The sequence below is a fragment of the Camelus bactrianus genome, chromosome 16 (genome assembly GCF_048773025.1).
Source record: "Camelus bactrianus isolate YW-2024 breed Bactrian camel chromosome 16, ASM4877302v1, whole genome shotgun sequence".
Taxonomy (NCBI): domain Eukaryota; kingdom Metazoa; phylum Chordata; class Mammalia; order Artiodactyla; family Camelidae; genus Camelus; species Camelus bactrianus.
The window spans coordinates 56,873,313-56,894,499 of NC_133554.1; the positions used below are offsets into that span (position 1 = coordinate 56,873,313).

At 60.0% G+C, this 21,187-nt stretch overlaps 2 protein-coding genes across 2 annotated transcripts; one reads left to right on the top strand and one right to left on the bottom strand.

Moving 5' to 3' along the window:
* The first annotated feature begins 3,990 nt into the window (after nt 1-3,990).
* On the top strand, nt 3,991-11,665 carry TMEM235 (transmembrane protein 235). The gene is given in 6 exon segments (XM_074342214.1): nt 3,991-5,386; nt 6,799-6,879; nt 7,463-7,600; nt 10,496-10,701; nt 10,704-10,754; nt 11,564-11,665. Coding segments are annotated over 6 exon segments (759 nt in total). The 5' UTR covers nt 3,991-5,205.
* A 1,729-nt stretch (nt 11,666-13,394) lies between these two features.
* LOC105065597 (uncharacterized) lies at nt 13,395-19,335 on the bottom strand. Its single transcript, XM_010950701.3, has 7 exons — nt 18,999-19,335; nt 17,330-17,413; nt 16,501-16,589; nt 15,856-16,041; nt 15,015-15,152; nt 14,625-14,817; nt 13,395-14,085 (listed from the first exon to the last, which is right to left on the bottom strand). Exons 1-7 carry the CDS (start codon nt 19,198-19,200, stop codon nt 13,805-13,807), a joined length of 1,173 nt encoding a protein of 390 aa, XP_010949003.2. The 5' UTR covers nt 19,201-19,335; the 3' UTR covers nt 13,395-13,804.
* Nucleotides 19,336-21,187: the final 1,852 nt, after the last annotated feature.

Here is a 21,187-nt window from a genome sequence, read left to right on the forward strand (position 1 = left end):
CATTTCACAGAACAGGACAAACTACAATTAAAGTTGAGCCCAAAGCCTCTCTTAGTCACTGGGAGGACCAGTGTGAACTTTATGTGGGTTCTGAGACAGAGTGAGGTGGCAGGAGCTGTCTAGCAGAAGCGGTCATTTATGAAATTGCCGCACGATCAGACCGCCCCAGTGAGCTGGAAGGCGCACGCTGCTCGTTGCGCCTCCCCGAGAACAATGCAGTGGCCTGAATCCTTTCTAAATGACTTGGCTTAGAGCTGTGGGGACTTGGTGGGCTGCTGCGGGCAATCTGTCAGCCCTGATTTGCTGTGTCTCCATTACTGCTACCCTTCTCCACATCTGTGTCACATTCTCCACGTCATCGGCTCCGCAGCGGTACCCAGCTCTCCTCCCCGAGGCCCGCTCACGCGGGCTGAGGCCTGGCGTTAAGATGATAGATTTGATTTCACCCTCCTTCATGAAGTTAAGCTGCAGGGTGGATTGTCACAGTCCTACTGGAAACCTCTGGTGGTCATCTAGGTAGTGCTGAAAAATAAAAACTCATTTCAAGCACTGTGCAGACCCTACTGGGCTTTTTAAATCTTGTCAGCTTTTCGAAGTGGTCCTTAGCCTGCTGACTGACCATTCCCACCCCAGCGGTGGCAGCAGGAGGAGGAGTCCTTGCAGAGACAGAGCCAGCCTTGGGCTCCAATGCAAGAGTCACTTGAGCCCAGAACCGTTTATTTGTGCCATCTGGATTCATTCCATGTACAAGCCAGCTGTGAGAAACACACCTCAGGCTTACATTTTCCTGCCACGTCTCAGAGGAGTGAAATGTGTTTTTCCCTCTAAGCTTGGAGAATATTGCAGTGGTTTTTGTTCAGGGGAAAAAAGCACTCCAGCCTTTATATTCATCTCAGCTGCTTATTTTTGATATTTGCAGCCAATCTGTAAATGGCCACTTCACTTTAATATCTAGTCCTTACAAACTTGGCGCCATGGAGAAGCCGAGAATCCAAACATTTCTGCCCTCAGTTCCGTTGCACAGCGGGGAATGCTGCAGATTTTGGCTTTGTCGGACTGTGCCGTGGACCCCGGCTAAGCCGGGGCCGACCCCTCAGTCCATCTTACACATTTCCTCTTCTAGAAACTTCAAAGAACCATGTTTATTACTGGACCTTAGTGGCTGCCCACGTCAGGATGCTTGGTAGGCCTCCATTAACAAAGCCTCGCAGCTTCTCCAGGCAGCAGAGTCTGGAAGGGGTGTCGGGTGTGCCCAGGGCAGAGCCTGCGGGTGGCCTCGGGGACCAGGGTCCTCCGTGTCCCCAGGGCTGTGGAAGACGGGGCACCAGCCAACCGTCACCTGCAGGTTGGCACCACCTTGGGATGCTGAGCATTCTTTGCAGGTTGTACTCCCTTAAAAAGAAGCGATAGCTCAACTGTTGCCAGTAAAGTCTAAGGTGATCGTAGCTGCGTTTCCCTGGATGCATAAGTGCAGGTTGGTAAACAGGTGAGGTGGCTTGTCCAGGATCCCACAGCTAGTGAGTGTTCAGGCTGGGATTTGATCCCAAGCAGTCCGGGCCCTCGCCATTGGATGCTGCCCAGCCTCGGGGTTTCGGCTGTGGGCGAGGGCCTGACCCCAGGGAGCAGGGGCTGCCTTTAAACCGTCCCCTTTCCATTTTTCAGACAGCTTTGTCACAAAGGCCCTTGTTCTGTGAACTGACACCTGCTTCCCTGAGCCTCCCAGTGATCCTCGTTGTATAAGATCTTAACTGTGTGTTGCACTAAGGTTCACAGGAAGTTGTAAAGATAGAACAGGGGTCCTGTGTAACCTTGGCCCAGCTTCCCCTGTCGTAACCACAGTCCAGCATCTGGACTCGCTTTCAAGAGCTCAGGTCAGGGCTGAGCAAAGGCGAGCGGTGCTGCGCGGTGCGCTCAGAGCTGGCCTGCTGGCGCCGGGCTGGCTTGTCTCCTGGGGTGAAGGTAGCTCTTGAAGCAGGGGGCCAACTGAGCCATAGGATTTCTCTCCACCGGCTCAGCCTGCAGCATTTGAGCCAGATTTCAGTTGCTGCGACCAAGCTGGGGCCTAGGTTTCTGTGGTGCTTTTCCACCCAGTCCCCAAGGTGGTGACGTCTATCTGTTTGTTCACTCAGACACTTGAGCACGTACTGTTTGCCAGGTGCCATGTCCAGGGCTTGGAGCCCAGAGAGGACTCAGCCTCGTGCAGCGAGCTCACAGGGTTCCTTGTTCTCTGAATGGTGAGGGGACAGAGGTCAACTAAGCCTTATGAGTGTGTCCGTGGGAGCACCGAGGTAACAAGGAACTCTTGGAGCATCCTATTTGTCCGGGAATGAGGAGGGGACTGCCAGATGGACAAGGCAGGGGAAGGTGTGCCAGGCGGAGGGAAGGGAGTGTCCATTCTGAGGACAGCAGGTGCGTTCTGTATGGGGGGACGGAGGGATGGCATCCTTCTGTTTCCCTCTCAGGCAAGCCTGTCGGAGTTACCAGACTGGACAGGGGCTGGCCCATCCAGGGTGGCCGTGATGAGCCCTTATAGGCCTGTGAGCCCTGGCGGATGAGAGTGACCGGCCATGTGGCTGCCGCCCTGCACATCAGTGTTTCCCACCTGTGACCCCGACCATCTGAGAACCCTGTAGCATGGTTGGTTTTTGACTAGAACAGTATCTTGAAGAGTCTACCAGTTTGAATTTGCTTCATAATGCTCCCTGAGGGAACGAGCTGACCTGTCAGGTAGGGTGAGGTCAGGAGGTTCATTTTCTGTTGAAGGATGTTTGCCAAACGCAGTGAGATCAGCTGTGGTGCAGCCGGTGCTGAGCGGCTCTGACCGTAATGTTGCCAGTGGTTTCGGCTGCTTCCCTGCCCTGCATTGGAGGCCATTTATGGTGCCGTTGATTGGCCTGGAGCAGGGGACCTATTGCTGGAGCCAGGCATCCTGTTCCTCCAGCCGCTGCGAGCTAGCTGAATGTAAGTTTAAAGAAGAGAGGATTGGGTGCAGCCCTGTTTCTTTGTCCCTCATAATTGGGATTTCTTCCATCGAAGATGCCGCCTGCCCTGATTCCTGTGCTAGTGGTCTGATGCTGGCTTTGAAGAGGCCCCAACAGCCAGGTGACAAGTTCTGGGTTGCAAGTTGATGAAAGGATGAATAATGGAAAGTAATTGGTCATTCTAAAGCAGCGCCCTTTCAGAGCTAGGCTAGGGTACAATTTGGATCCATCTCGAGGGAAGTAGCCTGGTGAAATTCATCAAAGTAGCCCCTGAAGGACCGACACCCACTGTCTGGGGTGTCGACACCATCCAATCAGTAGCTCTGACTGCACAGTCTGGGGTTTAACCTGAGCCAGGTCTTTAAAGCCATGGGGTGTAGACTGCTGACCTGGCCATCGACACTGCAACGTGAGCGGAATACGTGTCTGTTCCTCTACAGGAATGCGAGGCTCTGGGGTAACAGTAGCCTCGAACAGCGCCCATTGCTGGCCCTGACAGCAGAATCCTGTTCTGTTTAAGCTTTATGGGGGTGCAAAGGAGACCCTTTCAAGCGAGAGGCAGAGGGTCCCTGGGAGGAAGTGTGGCCCATCCACACTGTGGAGTGTTCAGCCTAAAGGGTTCCTCTGTTCTCCCTAAACATGGTCTCAAGTCATATCTGAAACACAGAAGCAATACCCATCCTGTCACGCTGTGGGGCATCCATTGGGGTCATTCTCTCTCTTTCCCAGCTCTGTCCCCACCCTCCCCTCCTTCTGGTGCAGATGGCTCTGCTCCCCATCTGCCAGCTGAATTCTTTCACTTTGCAGGCCCAATGCCCCCCTCACCCAGAGAGGAGGGCAGCTGCTGACACCTTGCTTCCAGAGCAGGGCCTCGGGGCAGGGCCGGCAGGCACAAAGGGTACCATGATCACCCCCTGCTCAGCCAGGACCCCCCCCACCCTACCCCCTCACCCCCCGCCACACTCCCCAACCTAGTCTTGGGTGTGGTGTGAAGAAAGGTGGACAATTCCATGCCGCTGTCTGACCGCCCTTTGAAGTATTGTTTCAGTAACTTTGCTAGGACCGTTTTTACCGCCTAACTATATTCCTCAAACCCAGAAGAGCCTGGTAGAGAAAAAGGGGCCAAAAAAACCCCCCAAACACTCCGAAATGAGACCCCTTGGATTCCCTAAGTCATGAAGCTGCTTCCTCTGAGAAGGACGGCCCCCATGAGGATGTGGACTTCCAGCCTGACTCCTGTCTCTGCTCACAATGTGGGGGGGAGGGGGCACGAGGGACAGTCCAGAGACCTGGAGGGGAGGCCCTCCCAAGACTGAACCCCAGACAGCCCCACTATGGCAGCACCAGCCTGTCCCTCCGCACAGGCCACTGCTCCTGCTCCTGGGTGGGGCCCCTTTTGTGACTCCTCTGCCTCCTGCCCTGCAAGCACCCGGCAGCTGTCCTAGAAGAGACTTCATTTAGGTTTATAAGTGAGTGATGGGTGGGCAGAGGACCGCCTTGCCTCGTGTGGCGTTGGTAACTGGAGCTCATCAGAAGCAAGACTTCCTTCGGCAGCCCCCTTGCCAGCCACCCCGTCTTCATTGGGTCCCTCTAATGGTAGGTCTTGGAGACTAAGACCCCAGGGCCAACCAGCAGCCAAGGGCCCCAGCGGAGGGGCTGCCTCCCACCATTCAGGCTGCCTGCTGAGCCCCTGGGGCTGCTGCAGGCCCCACCCTCCTTCCTCCTCAGCCTGGCCCTTTGGCAGCTGAAGAACTGGAGGTTTAGAGAAATTAAGAAATTTGCCCAGGGACCCCAGCCAGCAGCCAGCTCACTGGGGACACTGGAATTCGAACACATATCTGCACCCGGCTACCTGCGCTGGCTCCCCGATCTCCTCTTCCTCTCCCCGAGGGGTGAGCTCAGCGATCGCAGACAGACAGGCGTTCCCTGCCCACCTGAGGAGTGCTGCCCGCCAGGAACTCGGGCGCGGAGCCCAGAAGAGCCCCGGGAGCACCACCTGCCTTTCTGGTTCCCGCCGCCCCCTCTCTGGGACCCCTCCCCTGCCCTACTCCCCAGCTTCCCCACCTCCTCCCTGCCCCTACTCCCCCGGGCTCCTCTTGCTGGCTCTCTCCACTCCCTCAATCCCAGCTTCCCGCGAGCCCCCCACTCCCCAGCTCCCCCTCACCTTCCAGCTCCCTCCTCTCCCTGACACCCAGCTCCTGGGACCCCTGCACCCGCAACCCGGATGGCCCGGCTGGGCGCTCTGCTCCTGGCCGCTGCCCTGGGTGCGCTGCTCAGCTTCGCGCTGCTGGCAGCTGCCGTGGCCAGCGACTACTGGTACATCCTGGAGGTGGCGGACGCCGGCAACCGCACCAGCCGAGACGGGCAGCTCTCCTCCCACTCGGGGCTCTGGCGCATCTGCGAAGGTACCTGCTGCCCCTCCCCCAACACTGCTCACCCCCCTTCCCCTTCCCCTCGGACCCCCAGTCTGCACCTCCTCCTCCCAGAGTAGTGCTGAGAGGCCTCCCCTGCCCCCCACCCTCCACCCCGCCCGGTCTGCCCTCAGGGGTCTCCTGGGCACCCCTCCCCCCCAGCTGTGACAGTCCAGCTGGAGGAGGAAGGGACTCCTGCTCAGGGCCAGGCTGAGAGTGGGAGGTGAAAGTAGGGGGCACTGGGTGGTCCCATAAGGACCCCAAGAGCCTCCCAGGGCAGATGCCCTCAGCAGCCCCTCAGCCTCACCTACTGGGAGCCTGTCTTGTTTTAGAAGTGGTGGTGTGTCCCTTGGAAGGTGGCAGGTCACCATCTGCAGGGGCCCTGGACTGAGGTGGAAGCCAGTGTGGAGGAGGAGGCCCAGGTGTGGGAGCTGGGGCTCTGGCAAGGCCAGGGTTCCTCACCCCAATGACGAGTTGTTTCTTGATTACTGTGGTGGCTCAGTCTGGTCACCCCATTATCCCGGCTCCCCATCAGGCACAGCCAGGGCTGTGTGGCAAGGCCCCCCGCTCTGCTGCCCCCCACTGCCCCACACCACGCAGCAGCCTGAGGTGCACTGGGTAGAAAGTAGGGGCCCCACATGGTTTCAGACCTGCACAGGAGAGAGGAGAGCTTTCCTCAGCAAGGCCTGAGGATGAGGGCTTCCACACTCCTCCCCCCTCAACTGCTGGCCTCACAGCTCCCCCCTCACCGTGGTGGGGCTGGACTGGGGGGCTTCCCCTGCACAGGACAAGCGCTGGGCGGCAGGGATGCATGCGAGCGTGTGTAAATGGGTGTGCACGTGTTTGTGAGTGCAGTCGGTGTGAGAGCGTGAATGCAGCTGTGTGCCTGTGCATGTGTGCATGCTGGTGCCTTCCTCAGAGCTGCGGGGAAGGAAGGACAGAGCTGTTATTCATCCATCCATCCCACAGGCAGCCGGAGGCCCCAGGCCTCTCCCAACCTGTGCATGTGTTCATGCATGTGTGCCCGTGTGCGCAGAGTCAGAGAGCCCACATTACACGCCCTTCTCCCGGGCAGCTGAAGCCTGGCTTCCGCGTGTGAGCATGCTTAGGGAGCCCGGCCCGAGGGAGGCCTGAGGGCAGCCTCTGCAGTGTTTGAGATTTTCCACGAGCATCCACGTAGGTATTATTTGTACACTAAATAAGCAAAGTGAAAGGTCTGGAGCCCTCCAAACCCATCTGGAGCCCCAACACCGAGTTCCAGGAGAGAATCTGACAGCGCCCCGTGGGGCCCTCGGCTCCAGCTGCGGGTGAGAGCCTGCAGACGTCCCATCTCCGACAAGCACAGGGTGGGTAGTGGGCCCACCGGGGTCTGGCCCACCAGGCTCTGCGTTCTTTCTGCTTTTTAGGGCAGAACAGCTGCATCCCCCTGATTGACCCCTTTGCCAGCGAGGTCCTGGATGCCTCCGCCTCAGTGCGGCGCCTGCTCTGTGAGTGCTGGGGCCGGCGTCATCCCCCGGCCTCGTCATCGCCGGGCGAGGCTCAGAACCCGCTCATCCTGGACCCACAGAACTGCCTCCAGCCCGACCCTGCGTGGCCCGGAGGACATTTCCCCACATGACTGGCCTCAGCCCCCATGCTCTGTGGTTGGTTTGTGACCACAGGCACCTGACCCCCAGCCTGTCCTGCCCTCCCCGTGCCCCTTCTGGACTCTCCTTTATGTTTCCAAATGGGTCTAGCTGGTGGGCAGCTCCCACCTTGTGGATAGAGGGGCATGTATCCGCTGCCCCAGAGAACCTGGGGCGGTTGGGAAGGGTACTGGGGAACCCCCTCACCCTGGGCCTCAGGAAGCCTGTTAGGACCCAGGGTGGGCACTGGGAGGGTCAGGTGGTTACCATGGAGACATCAGAGGGACTCAGATGGTCCAGCTCGTCCTCCGGCCAAGGCTAAGATGATCCCATGTGCCCTGCGAAGGAGGACCTCCAGGCAGGCAGGGCTCTGAAGGGCCCAGTTAGAGCTCCCTGGGGGCAGGTCCGGGTCCCCAGATGCTCCCTGACCCCCGTCTCCTGGCAGCGCTGCACCGTGCCGTCATGGTGGTCCTGCCCCTGAGCCTCATCCTCATCGTGTGCGGCTGGATCTGCGGCCTCCTCAGTTCCCTGGCCCGGAACGGCCCTCTGCTGCTCTTCACTGGCTGCTACTTCTTGCTGGGGGGTGAGTCTGGGGGCCATGGAGGCCACAAGTCCTGAGAGTGGGGTGCTGCCCCTCCTGCTCTATCCCCTGTGCCCTGCTGGCTGCTCTGAGCCTGGGCCCTCCCTAGAGACTGAGCTGTAGGAGGAGGGGGCCTTTGTAAGGGCAGGGATTCTGGCTGTGGGCCCAGATCCAGGGACTGGGGTGGAGGAGACCCAAGACTGAGCTTCCAGGCGGGGGAGGTGTGAGGATCTCTGCAGGGACCCCAGGAACTGCCCTGCTAGACCGACCCCCACCCGTTCCCCACTGCTCCCCAGACTGTCCCGGCCGAGGGAGCCATGTGGGCAGGGGTTTGGCGTGGGCCAGGCAGGGTCAGGCAGTAAGACAGGGTGAGATGCAGCCTCAGAGTCCTTGGCAGTGACCCCAAGCCAGGCCCAGACTGGGACTAGTAACAGTTCATCAGCTGACATTCCTCTAGACCGCAGGCACTTGGCCAAGCCCTGCTCAGGGATGTGGTGTCACCAACACTCAGTGGTCGCAGCTCCCAGCTGAGATGGCCAAGGGAAAACTGAGGTCAGCAGGAAGCTTGTCCTGGAGTCCCCTTCACTGCCTTTTGGTGCCATGGCACAGACACGGGTGCCTCGGGCTGGCTGTCATTGACAGTGGGCTGGAGGCTCCTTGGGGTCAGTCCTCAGTGGCCCCTCCCATCCAGGGCCAGGCCTGAGCCAAACCTGGCGTCCGTACTGTCAGGGCCATGGCTCAAGGACCAGACCACAGCATCCTGGGGCTCCCTCCCAGGAGACCTGCTTCCTCCCCGGGGCTGCTGGGCCTCTTGAGAGGCCTCGGTCAGGAGCGAGTAGACGGCCCGCCCAGCACCAACTGCCGGAGGACTGGCAGCCTGGGTGTTTGGTTTAGAGAGAGAGCAAGAGAAGTTAGAGCGTCAGCTCTGAACTGACCCCTGGGGACCCTGTGTGTGTGTGTCCAAAATCCAATTAAGAGGACCTTGGGATGCCACTGAGAGGAGTAATTGGGTAGGATTGTAACCAGGAAACCTTATGATGAAGGAAACCTTGCATTATGCTTGGAACCAGGGTGCCGGCCAGTAGGCAGAGGGAGGGTCTGGAGGCAGCTAGTAGGGGGCATTCAGTTGGTAGAGGGCATTCCGCCTGCTCGAGGGAGGGCAGGCAGGGAGCCTTGGTGGAAGAACCCCCCCCTGCTCCCCTGCTCAGGGGCCAGACTGGCTGCACCTCTGCTTTCCTTGCATGGCAGCTTCTCCGTGGAAATGGATCCATCTGATGTCACTGTCAGGAGCCTGCCCAGATGGGGCCAGGGCTGACCGATGCACCAGCTCCGGGGGCTCTGAGATAGGAATGTCACACTAAGGGGACCTGCATGTGGCCAGATCACCCCACAATTCCCCACTTCCGTCATTACTGCAGGGAGAGGGAGTCACACACAGGTCCAGGACGATGCTGGCTGGACCCTGAGCTGGGGGTGTGAGGATGGACATGGCCTGGGTGATGATTTCTGCTGATTGCTATCACCTAGCTCGAGGCTCCGGCACTAGCCAGGGGAGATGCCTGAGTCATCCCCAGGAGGTCTGTGGCTCAGAGAGCAATTTGGCAGGAGCCCTGACCACTGTAGGCTGAGACAGACACCTCTCTTTCTGGAGCCCCAGCTGTATGAGAGCTCCCCAAGGAAACCTGAGAGGCGTGCTCAGCCCCAGCACTAGGCACTGACCTCAGTCCCAGAGGCCCGCAGTCGGTCTGGCTTCACATCTTCCCCAAATTAAATCCATAACTTCTGCTGCGGCTCTGCCCAGAACCTAGGCTGGTGGCTGTGAGTCCTCCCTCCCTCCCTCCTTCCCATCTTTGGTCAAGTGAGGAATCGCAGAGGACCTGGGTAAGAGTCGGGCAGGAGCGGAGCCCGGGGCTCTGCCCCTTCTCTGGGTCCCAGTGAGGTCCAGACCTGCCCTGAAGGTCAGCTCCGGTCAGCCTCTTGCCCTTAGTAGGGCAGCGTCCAGAGGGAGCACCGTGCACCCAGGAAGTGCCTGTAGGAGCCTCAGGACCCACCCTGCAGTCTCTATAGCTGGTACCAAGGGCAGGCTCTGATGTCATCCTGCAGCTGTGGGACAGGAGGTGACTCTCTGGGCTGGTCCCTCTAAGCCCAAGTGGACAGGAAAATGTCCCAGTGCCCAGCTCTTTGTTTGCCCCTGAACCTCCAGGGCCTCCAGGCACCATGTGCTAAGCCAGCCTCCTTCCTTTGACTTCACAGAGACGTGGGGTCGGAGGGAGGAGGACGTCCTTGTCTGGGGAAGGACATGGGTATTGGGAGCAGTAGGAAGGGCCTGAAACTCAGAGCTGGGGAGGGGAGAGGGCTTCTGGGAGAGAGGGACACTGAGCTAGGGCCAGGAGGGGAGCATGTGGCCCAGTGAAGTGGGGAGGGGAAGCTGTGGGCTAGAGGGGGCCAGAGGGGCAGGGCAGGGGATGGCTCAGGGCGCCTGGTCAGAGCTCCAGCTCTCCGCTCCCGGCTCCCAGGAGAGATCACTGTGTGTGTGTGTGTGTGTGTGTGTGTGTGTGTGTGTGTGTGTGTGTGTGTGTGTGTGTGTGTGTGTGTGTGTGTGTGTGTGTGTGTGTGTTGGGGACTCCAGGGGTAAGGGAGGGTGGAGGGTGCTGTGTCTATGGGGCATTTATGTGAGTGGGGACTATATATTGTGGGTGTATGGGGTGCTGTTTGCAAGGGGGTTTTGTAGGGTGAAGTCCTGAGGTTTGAGGACTGAATCAGGGCCTCTGTTGCCCCCAGAGGCCAGTGGGCAGGGGCTCCCAAGGCCATGTCTGCAGGACCACCTTGGCCAGGGGCCCAAGTAGCAGGCGCCCCCAGCAGGCATGCACTCTGGTCACTCCACACCCCGTCCCCCAGGCACCCTGACCCTGGCGGGAATCAGCGTCTACATCCACTACTCGCACCTGGCCCTGGCGGAGACGGCCCGCCAGTACGGCCCCCGGCACGTGCAGGACGTCCGCATCAGCTTCGGCTGGTCTGTGGCCCTGGCCTGGGGCTCCTGCGCCTCGGAGGCACTCAGCGGCACCCTCCTGCTCACAGCAGCCCGAGCCCTCGGCCTGAGCCAGCAGCCGGGCGCCCCCCACTCTGTGGTCATCTGAGTCCCAGAAGGGCGGGGGTGGGGGTGGGGAGGGGCTCGGTTTCCCTTTGCACCTTTTGGAATTTGGTGGCCAGAGCCCGGCCCTGGAGAGGCTGCGGGAGAAGGCTGCTGGGAGCCCCGTTCTGAAGGCCTGGCTGGAGTCCTGGCTGGGCTGGGGCGGGAGGTCCTGAGGTGAGCAGGGGGCAGAGCCGAGAATTTAAGTTCCTCTTACTTGGCAAAGCCAGATGTCTGGGGCTCCCTTAGCCCGTTGTGCCTTTAGGAACTAAGTGATTTAGCCCCTCTCAGAGGTGAGAAAAGTGAGTCTGGGAAAGAGGAAGCAAATGGCTGTGGGATGGTTGGTGGTGGAGTTGGGTGGGGGTGCTGTGGGCTTCTGGGTGGTCAGTGGGTCCCCTCGCCTCTCAAGGGTGTGGCCTGGGCTCACCCAGCCCCCATCACTCCTGGTGTGTCACCACCGTCCCCCTTCCTTTCTGGGGACCTGAGCCAGGCGGAGAGGCTACCCTGATCCCAGGGAAGGGGCCGTGGGAGAGAGAAGCAGGTATCCAGTTACAGCCCTGTGCGAGGCGTCCTGCAGAGCTCTGTGGTCGTCTGGGCTCCCAGGCTCCCTTCACAACAGTTAACCGTTCACCCAGTTTACAGAAGGGAGACTGAGGCCCAGGTCACCCAGAACAGCGCCCTTGCAGTCTTGGGGTTTGCCCAGGCCTCTGTCTGTCCCCTCGCCCTGAGGGCAGGCGTTGGTGGAGAGGAGACTGAGGACCGGGGGCCCCTTGGATTTGCAGGCGCAGGGCAGCCCAGGGGGCTGGACATGCCTCCGCCTGCCTTGTGTTCAGGCCCGGATCCTTGTCCTGGCGCTGCTGCTGCTGCTGCTCCTTCCGAGGGCCAGCGCTCCAGGACCCCCTCCTTGTCTGCAGCTCCCTGGGGAATGTCTGTGATCAGCAGGGCCCTGTGGGCGCCGGAACATGCAGGTGTGCAAGCCCTCCTGGGGTGGGGGAGCCGTGCCAGGGTGGAGAGTGAGGGACTTCTCAGCCAGGAGGGGCGGAGGCTGCCCAGCACGACAGAGGCCAGAGCCTGGACCTTTGACCAGAGGCCAAGCCAGGCCAAGTGCTGCTCTGAGGGCCAGACAGGCAGGGGGGCTAGCCTGTGCCTGGTCATGGTGATCTGCAGGCTGGGGCTCCCCGGATGCTGGGTGGGACCGGAGCCCCTACTCTGGTCTCAGGCTCAGGGCCTCCTGAGTCTGGGGTGTGTGTGGCCTCTCTTGCCTTGGTCTCCCCCTCCCCCACCTCCATTGCTTCAGAGGTTACAGGAAGCTCTGGCGGCATCAGGGGCTGGCCCCATTCTGGGGGGCCCACTGAGGGGCAAAGAGCTGGGGGGTTGAGTGGGGGCTTCCCTTCCTGCTCGTGTTCTAGCATTTACCATTTCATGTGGCAACATTGTGCCAACTAGTCCTTAAATAAATCAGCTTGTTCTGTGTGCAGTATAAGCCTTTCCTCTCTTAATGATGTTCAGAACAGGTACCACACGCCCATGGCTTAGGCAGTTACCGGCTGGGCCTGCATATCCGTCTGTCCAGAGACACCTTCCGCAGACACAGCAAGCTCCTTCCTCCCAGGCCAGCGCAGGCAGGGAGGACTCCCTGGCTCTCGTGTTGGGCCCGGGGCGGGCTTCGTGGGCAGGTCCTCTCGGCTTGGGAGGCTCCTTCTCACCTGACCTCTCCTCCGTCCCACGGCAGCGCCTCCTGTGGGTGTGCTGGGGTCGGGACTCTGAGAGCTGAGCCCGGGGCCTCTGGCTGCAGGCAGGCGTGGGCTCCAGGCACAGGATGGGGAAACAGACACACATGGGTGGCCCTGGGGTCCCAGATCCCTGAGGGCCGGTGTTTGTGGGAGGCGGGGGCCTTGCCCGCCCTGCCTCCCGGCCCGTGTCAGCGGGGCTGCATGGCTCTGCGACGCCTCAGTCTCTGATTAACCGAGGTCCACAGAGGGTATTTCTGGTTTGCCCCAGCCCCTAACTGAGGTCTTGGCTGCAGCTTCCTGAGAAGCTCCAAGGACTCCCAGAACCGCCCAGCTAGCCTCTCCCTGATTCCTAGACCACAGAATCAATGAGAAACAATTGAGGATTACTGCTGTTTGGGGGTAACTGGTTGCAGAGCAATGGAAAACCAGCACAGGACATGTTTGCAGGGCGGGGCAGGGCAGGAGGCACGACAGAGGTTTAGAGTTGCTGGCTTGCTTTTGATTCTCTGTGTCATTATCACCTCCTCAAGCACAGGAGAGAGGTTCTGGGGCCTTGGGAGAGCCCCACATTTTGCATCTCCCATAGTATAGACAGATGTAGATTCTTTTTTTTTTTAAGTTTATTTTTATTTTCTGGGGGAAGGTAAGGAAGTTTCCTTATTTATTTATTAATAGAGGTACTGGGGATTGAACCCAGAACCTCGTGTATGCTAAGCATAAACTCTACCACTGAGCTATACCCTCCCCCTTCTTTCTTGGGTGGCTTTTTAAAATATATTTTGTCCAGGGCTTCTAGTTGACCTCAGCAGCGTGGTCCTAACCACCGAGTCTGCCTAAATTACCCCAGGAGTTGCCAGAAAGGAGATCCAGTCCCAAATTATGTGCAATAAAGACAGATCATTTTGTAAGCAAACATTGTATTGTTTAAAAAGGTAAATACACATTAGGTGATTGCAGGATAAGGCCCCAGCCCCCAACCCCGCCACCCAGCACCAGTGTCCCTTTCTGATGTCCTCTCACGCTTCCTCCTGTGTGTCCCCGAGCACAAGATGCTTCTCCTGAGCCACATGCTGCCCCCTGGGCTGTGGAAGGGGCCAGCATGGGGTCCCGCCTGGCCCTGCGTGCTCTGGCCCCTGTCCCGGACACAGGGGCACTTGGGGTTTGCTAGAAGAACAGATGAAAGGCCTCACCCCCAGTGTCATGGGAAGTGAAGGGGCCCAAGAAGACCAGCCGTTAACGGGGGTGTTGTTTCACTGCCTCTTCTCTGCCCGCTCCCTGGGGACACCTCCACTCCCCACCTCCACCCCAGCCAGGGCACAGACAGGGTCCATCACCCTGTCCTCAGGGCCCCAGCTGCCTGAGCACAAACGCCCACTTCCTCAGCGCCAGTTCAGTGTCCTGCACCGAGACGTCGCGGTGCCACACGGCACGCACTGACCGCTTGGTCCAGGGGAACAGCAGCACGTGCACCGCGTGGCCGGTCTGGGCCACCTCGTCGGCGCTCACGGCCTGCAGGCGCCGGCACAGCTCCTCGGGCGGCAGCCCGTCCACCCTCACCATCACCATGTTCGTTTCCACGGGGGTGTCCACGGAGCAGACGGGTGACGCCAGTTCCTGGAGCCCTAGGCCCAGATCCTGTGGTGAGTGGAGCCCAACGCCAAAACCCCACCACTGCCCCTACCACCCCAGCCTTGTCACCCCAGGAAAGGCAGGGGGCAGCCCAACTGTAGTGGGAGGGTAAGAGGGTGCCTTAGTCCCGACATGGCCAGACCTGGCTCTGCTGGGTTTCAGCTGTGTGACCTTGGACAAATCAGTTAAACTCTCAGGGCCTCAGTTCCCTCATCTGTAAAGTGGGGATATCATGGGGTTGTTGTGAGGACTCAATGGATATAAAGACCCAAGTTAGAGGCTACATTCTGCTGGATCCTATAGAGAATAAGAATTCCTGACACCCACTGTGCACTTACTGGTCCAGGCCCTGCACAGGATGCATCCGCTAAAGCACTCTGGTCCCCTGGATGCCACCCTTACTGGCTCAGAGGCTAACCTTCACCTTCTAGAGTTGGAAGGATGCACACCTGCTGGGGATTTGGGTCCTGCTACAGGGGACCCCCTCAGCACACCCCTGGGACCAAAGGGAAGTGGGGAGGGTATCCGGCACCTTTGGCAAATCTCTGGGCATTCTGGTGGTCCCTCAGCAGCACCTCCTCAGTGTCAGCCAGTCCCACCAGGGCAGCCGCGGCCAGCACGCCCGCCTGGCGCATCCCCCCACCCAGGGCTTTCCGGAGGCGCCAGGCATCTTCAATGAAGTCCTTGGGTCCCCCAACCAGGGCCCCAACTGGTGCACCAAGGCCCTGGAGGAAGAGAAGAGAGTCTTGTCTGCTGGCCAGTGGTGTGCATGGCTGGTGGAGGGGACAAGGGGACAGGGGCAGACACTGTGGCTTCACCAGGGGAGGGGGCTAGAGGGGCCCAGGGTAAGAGGCCGCCAGCACAGGAGCTTGGGGACCCCCCTCCACCCCCCGTGTTGGGGACAGCCCAGCAGCTTCCTTACCTTGGAGAAACAGAGAGACACAGAGTCACAGTGCTCCACGATGCGAGCAGGGGGCACACGCAGAGCCACCGCGGCATTCATCAACCGGGCCCCGTCCAGGTGGACCCGGACCCCGTAGCTCCGGGCCAGCAGGTGCACCTGTGGGCAAGGTGCAGGCGGCAGTCAGAGGGCCCAGGCTGGGGGGAGGAATGGAGGGAGGATGGGTCTCCAGAAAGTCACTGGGCTTGACTCCTTGAGGAAGCACAGGGGGTCTGAGTCGAGAGAGTGGGTTGGTGACCAGCTTGGCCATCTGGAACCTAAAAAATTACTCTGTGGCCTGGGCCTGATGCCACCCTCTGTGAAAGGGGTTGATAAGGGCTTTAGCTCACTTTTATGGTCCATCACTGTGGGCCAAATGCTTACAGTGGTCCGAGCGATAAATGCCTCATCTTATCTCAGCTGCACTGCAGCCCCGTGAGAAGGATGCCCTCAGTCCTGCTGGACTAGGAATGGGTCTGGACAGTTAGTTAGCACTCATGTCCTCACACAGGAGAGCAGCAGAGCTCAGCCCTCCCACCCTGGCGGAATGACCAGGCCAACCTGGTGCCACTTGGAGACTCACCTTCCTGGGGGCAGTGGGTTCTGCTCTATGGAGGAAAGTTTGGGCACAGGGGGCTCTAAACTGGGGTAATGATTCCCTTTGCATCTGCAGCCTCGGACCACACCTGTGCCCCCCACAGCAGTTTTGGCCACTGCTGGGCACCCACAGCGTGTATCAGAGGGACTAAGCCCCAGGAGAGGGGCAGGGGGACAGGAAGCCAGCAGCTAGATGGTGGTGGGGCAGTGGTGGGGCCGGGCCTACCTGGCGGAGGTATTTGATGGGGAGGACCCGGCCCCCGGAGCTGCTGTGGGTGTTCTCCAGGCAAATGAGCTCACAGACCGGGTGGTAGGGGCTCCCAAGGCCCCGTGTGATCAGCCGCTCCAGCTCAGCCAGGTCCAGGGTGCCATGGGGCAGGTCTGGGAGGGGGTGGGAGTGCACCCCTGCGATCTGCAGGTGTGTTGGGGGCAGAGGATAAGGTCCAGAGCTCCAGAAGCACCTCCTATCTCTGTCCTGTCTGCTCCACCCCAGCTCTGGGCCATGGAGCCTTCTCCCGGTGCTGTGGCCATGGGCACAGACATCCCAGCTAAGGATGGGGAGGACAGAAGGCAATGTGTCTGCCCAAGAGGTTGCTGTCCCTCCGCCCTGAGCGCCCAGTGCTCTGGGTGCCCACTAGGTGGCAGCAGGGTGCTTAGCACAGCGGGCACACTGGTGGCTGGCCTGAGCCAAGCATGCCCCCGCGTGGCCAATCTGAGTATGGCTCTCCTTCCTGCCTCCCCTAGAGAGGCCACCATCTCAGCTGCTTCTCCTCTCTGCAGGTCCCAACTTGGTGCCTGGGAAGCAGGTTCCCATCACAAGTGCCGAGCATCCTGTGATGGTCCCAGGTGAGGGGTGCCGCCAGGTCCTTACCTGAGCCACCCCGCCCTGCTCATAGACGTGGAGGTGGCATTCCTGCCCGAGGAGGAGCTGGGAGCCCCGGCGCCGGCAGTGACACATCACTAAGGTAGACCGGGTGGGGGCAGTGTTGGCACTGGGTCCCATGGGGCCTGTCTGCCCCGACCCAGCTTAGCTGGGCTGACCCCCAGGGCCACGGCTAGCTCCCAAGTGCCTTATGCCAATTAGGAAACAGTGCCCCTTCAAGACACCTTCCTGCCATGTGCTGGAAAACCATCCCACTAACTCCACAAGGTTGGGATGATGACCTGGTGGATCACTGGGCCCTGCACAGCCTACACCCCCATGCCCTACGGCCCAGCAGCAGGGCATCTCCTTTATGGGGAGGCCAGCCACAATGCTGCCTCTTGGGGACAAGCAGCCCAGGGCACGGGCATTTGTCAGGTCCCAGCAGGGAACAGGGCATTGGCACTCTGGGAAACTGGAGTGTTTGATAAAGGGACAATTTACAAAGGTGTGGCAGCGCACACTGAAGTCACAAAGGTCAGTGCAGGAACCCTAGGCAGGAAGGGGTGGGAGGAGGGTGTGGTCACAAGAACCTGGAGACTGGGCAGTGTAGACAGGCTGCCCGCCAGGCCCAGGGAGACCCTTAGAGGAGGGAGCTAGGGGAGGGGCGTAGGCTCCCCCACCTCACTCTCCCCTCCATTCCTCTGTGGGGTTGGGGGCCTGGCTGAGCCCATCCAGATGGCTCAGGGCCCCACTGATGTTGGCCCAGCCCCTAGCACAAAAGGGAGAAGCATGGAGGGAGGGCCTGGAGGGCCAATGGAGGTCACCCCACGCTCACCAGAGATGAGGTTGGCCATGGTGTTTGTGGGCACAAACAGGGTCCGCTCCACCCCGAGCAGCTCCGCAGCCTTGGCCTGCAGCTCTAAGGCGGGAAGGGATGAGGGCGGGGGCTTCATCAATGGCACTTTTCCAGGTGCTCTCCTTTGGGACCCCATGAGTCCCTGTCCCAATGAGGACACCTTGCCCAAGGCTGCAGTGAGCAGCTGAGCTTGGGAGTCTAGCCCTGGTCTGCCAGCAGCCATCTGTGGTCTTGGTGGCCACACATCTGGGTCCAGGGGCCCCTCAGTCAACCCTCTGTGCCCTGCCCCCTCCTGGGCCATGTTCTCCTCAACATTGAAACTCTGTGGTTTGAACCCCCCCCCGTCCCACCCAGACCTCACACCTGTCTTACTTCCTTTCTCATCAGTCCCTTGCAGGTGGGGCCCTGTGGTTTCTCTGCTGACTTCCTCTCCCAGAACAGAAGGACAGGAACCCTCAGAAGGGGAGACTCTGAGGGGCTGGAGTGGGGTGGGGCTTCCGGCTCCTGCTTTAAAGTCTGCTGTGGCTCCCCTATGCCTGTGGCATCAAGTCCAAAGCCTTTGCCATGACATTCAAGACTTGTGGGATCTGGCCTCTGCTTCCCTCTTCAGGGACAGAGGTGCCCTCCTATACCCTACACTCCAGCCACATTCCCTACCCATACCCTGAACACCTTTCTTACCTCTGTTCTGCTTCTGTGGGTCCCCTGCCCCCCTGCCCGGTGAACCAGCGCTCCCTTCCCTGCCCAGGGTTGGGGGTGGAGCACTTCATTCATCTTTTATGAGGTTCCCCCACAAAGTCCTTCTTTTCTGTGAGTCCCATGTCTCCCCTCACCCACCCCCAGTCCCCAAGGCACCTTCTGGATCCATGTTAACCCCAGCACCTCCCTCACCCCTATGGGGGTGACTGTCTTTGCATCAGGGATGCCTGCAGAGCCGTGGGCTCAGCGTCTTTGAAGTTCCAGGCAACAATGGGTGTTGGCTGGATGCATGGTCATCCCCATCACCACCTGACCCCCCCCCCACCGGGCCCTTGGGGCTCAAGGGATGACCCTGTGGCTTGCCCCTGGCACAGCTGACACACCCCAGCAATAGCAATGGCTCTCTATGGCAGCAACTCTCAACCCAGGGTGGGGGTACCGGTCACCATCTTGAAAACACTCCCTAGGCTTTTAGAACCCACTCCTCGGGAGGTGTAGCCTTTGTAGAATCCCCAGTTCTAGGTGGGTTTTCTGTTTGTCTTCATGTGGGAAGATGGTGGATGCGGGACAACAGCTACGGGCTCCAGAGTGAGCAGCCCTGGGTTCAGATCCTGCTTTGGTGTGGAGCCCTGCGCGCCTAGCTCAGCGTCTCGGAGCCCTCCTCTGCAAGATGAGACAACACCCGTCTCATCAGCAGCTTTAACGAGCACAGAAATCACCTGGTGATCCTGTTAACTTGAAGATTCTGGCTCAGCAGATCCGGTGTGGGACCCGAGAATCTGCATTTCTAACAGGTTCATGAGTGATGGGTCAGACTGAGCAGCGAGGACGCCTAGTCCCCAGCTGAGCCGCCATCCCTGAGTCCCGGGCCACCTCTCCCGCCAGCACCACGGACAGCGCTTTGGGGTCGCCCCGGGACCCCCAGCCCCGGCCTGCAAGCCGGGCTCACCGCGGACGGTGGGGTCCTCGCCGTAGTCGTCGTCCCCCACGACCGCCTCGGCCATGGCGTGCCTCATGGCCGGCCCGGGCTTGGTAACCGTGTCGCTGCGCAAGTCCACCACGTGCGTCAGGACCCCAGCCAGGCTCCCAGAACCCCGCGCCCAGAGGGCCCCGTGCCCCTGGGCCGCGGCCCAGGCCAGTCCGCGGAGCATGGCGTGGGCAGCGCCCAGCCCCTCGCCCTGACCGTCCCGGGAGAGAGCGGCCGACTGCGGCGGGATCGACGTGGCAGGACTTTCCAAATTTTGGCCGAGGCTGACCTCGGCTGGCGGGGTGAAGGGTGGGTGTGCCGTGGCATGCTGGGAGTTGTAGTTCAGCCTCCGTCGCGGCGGGCAGCACGCGAACCTCGGCAGGAGGGCCCCGCGGCATGCTGGGAGTTGTAGTTCAGCCTTCGTCGCGGCGTGAGACGCGCAAACCCGAGATGTGGCAGAGCAAGTGTTACCCACGAAGAAACAGAGACCAGGCAAGTTTTTATAAAGCACGTGCCTCTTACCGCGTGCCCGGCACTGTCCTAGGCACTTCACAAGCGTTAACGCAGTTAAACCTCCCAACAGCTCTTAGGAAACGAGTACTATGACCATCCAATTTCCAGATGGGGAAACAGACGCACAGAGTCAGTGACAGTGCCTAAGGTCACTTGGCGAGAAGGTGGCCACTATGTTACGTTGCCTCTTAAAAGTAGCTTCCCGTCATCTACTTTTTTCAGTATGGATTTATTGAGCACCTATTGGTGACCAGGCATCGTCTAGGTGCCGGGCAGAGGGACACAAAGGTGGTGCAACAGGTCTAAGCGTCCAACTTCCAGGGGCATAAATGGAGGCGGAATGAGAGGGGTGCACGGAGAGCCCCCTTCCTCCATATCTGGGGCCCTTGAGGGGCGGGCTGCTTGTAGTGAGGGCCAGTGCTTTGTAGCAGTGAAGGGCTCCAACTAATTCAAGTCACCATTTACCAGGTATATGACTTTGGACAAGCCTCAGTCTCCTTAAATGAAAAATGGGCTGTTTTGAGGATTTGATGACAAGGTTTTTCAGCTCATAGTAAGTGTTCCCTATGAGTGTTCTCTCTCTTACTGTTGCTGCTCTGTCGTGGTTCTTGGTCACAGCCCAGGGCCCCAGGGTTTGGTGCTGCAGCTGTGGGGTGCAGCCTGACAGCCTGGACTGGGCCTCCAGCAGGGTGACCTTCCCTCACTCAGGAAGGACAGGCCTGCCTCCCTCTGGGTGCCCAGCCTCGCTCGGTGGCTCCCATTCCTGGAGTGTGAGCCACAGCTGTCTCCCCCACAGGAGGAGGTGGGCCCTGAGTCCACAGTCCCTGATCAGGGCACCCCTCAGTGAAGAGGGTTCTCACCCTTCACTAGACATTGGTGTCCATCAGAGCTCTGCCTGCTCCAGGTCAGGTCTGCGGTGAAGGAAAGCAAGAGCAGCCCACTCTTGAAGTCAGGTCCTCAGGGTGGGGAGGTGATGCTGCTTGTTGGCGCTGGGAGAAAATGGATCAGGCCTGGTGGAGGCATCAGGGCAGGCTTCCTGGAGGAAGCAGTGATTGGGCTAAGCTTTGAAGACAGAGCAAGGTGTTAATCAGACAAAGGCAGAGGCAAGAGTGCTCTGGGCAGAAGGAACAGTGTGGGCAAAGGAGTAGGAGGCAGCTGGAGTGTTTGAGGCCCTGAAAAATGGCTAGCCTGGCTGGAAGACGGGAGCAGAGGAGGGAGGAGCCCAACAGCTACATCCAGGGTCAGGGCAACCTCCCTGAAGCTCTCTCCCTTCCCCCTGTGCGGGTGGGGCCATCCTGAAAGGGCGGAAGTTGAAAGGCCCGGTAGGGTCTGGGGCCCCAAGGACCCCCATCGAAAGGAAAGGCTCATTGCACCCTCCCCCACCGCAGCGCCCTCTGGCCCTGACCTGCAGTCTCCACCGAATTCCGGGTCCTTAGAAAACAAGCCCCTTATCTCAGTGTCTGGCTCCAGCCCTTCTGCTGGGAAATGCGGGGCGGGGAGCAGAGGCCTCTGTGGGAAGGAAGGGAGGGGCTGGGGCAGTGATGGTAGCTCTCAGGGGAGCAGGAGAAGGGGGCAAGCAGCTGGACCGCCAGGCACCCCCCAGGCACCGCAGAACCACAGCGGGGCATTCTGCCCACAGGCTCTTCACGGTTTGCCAA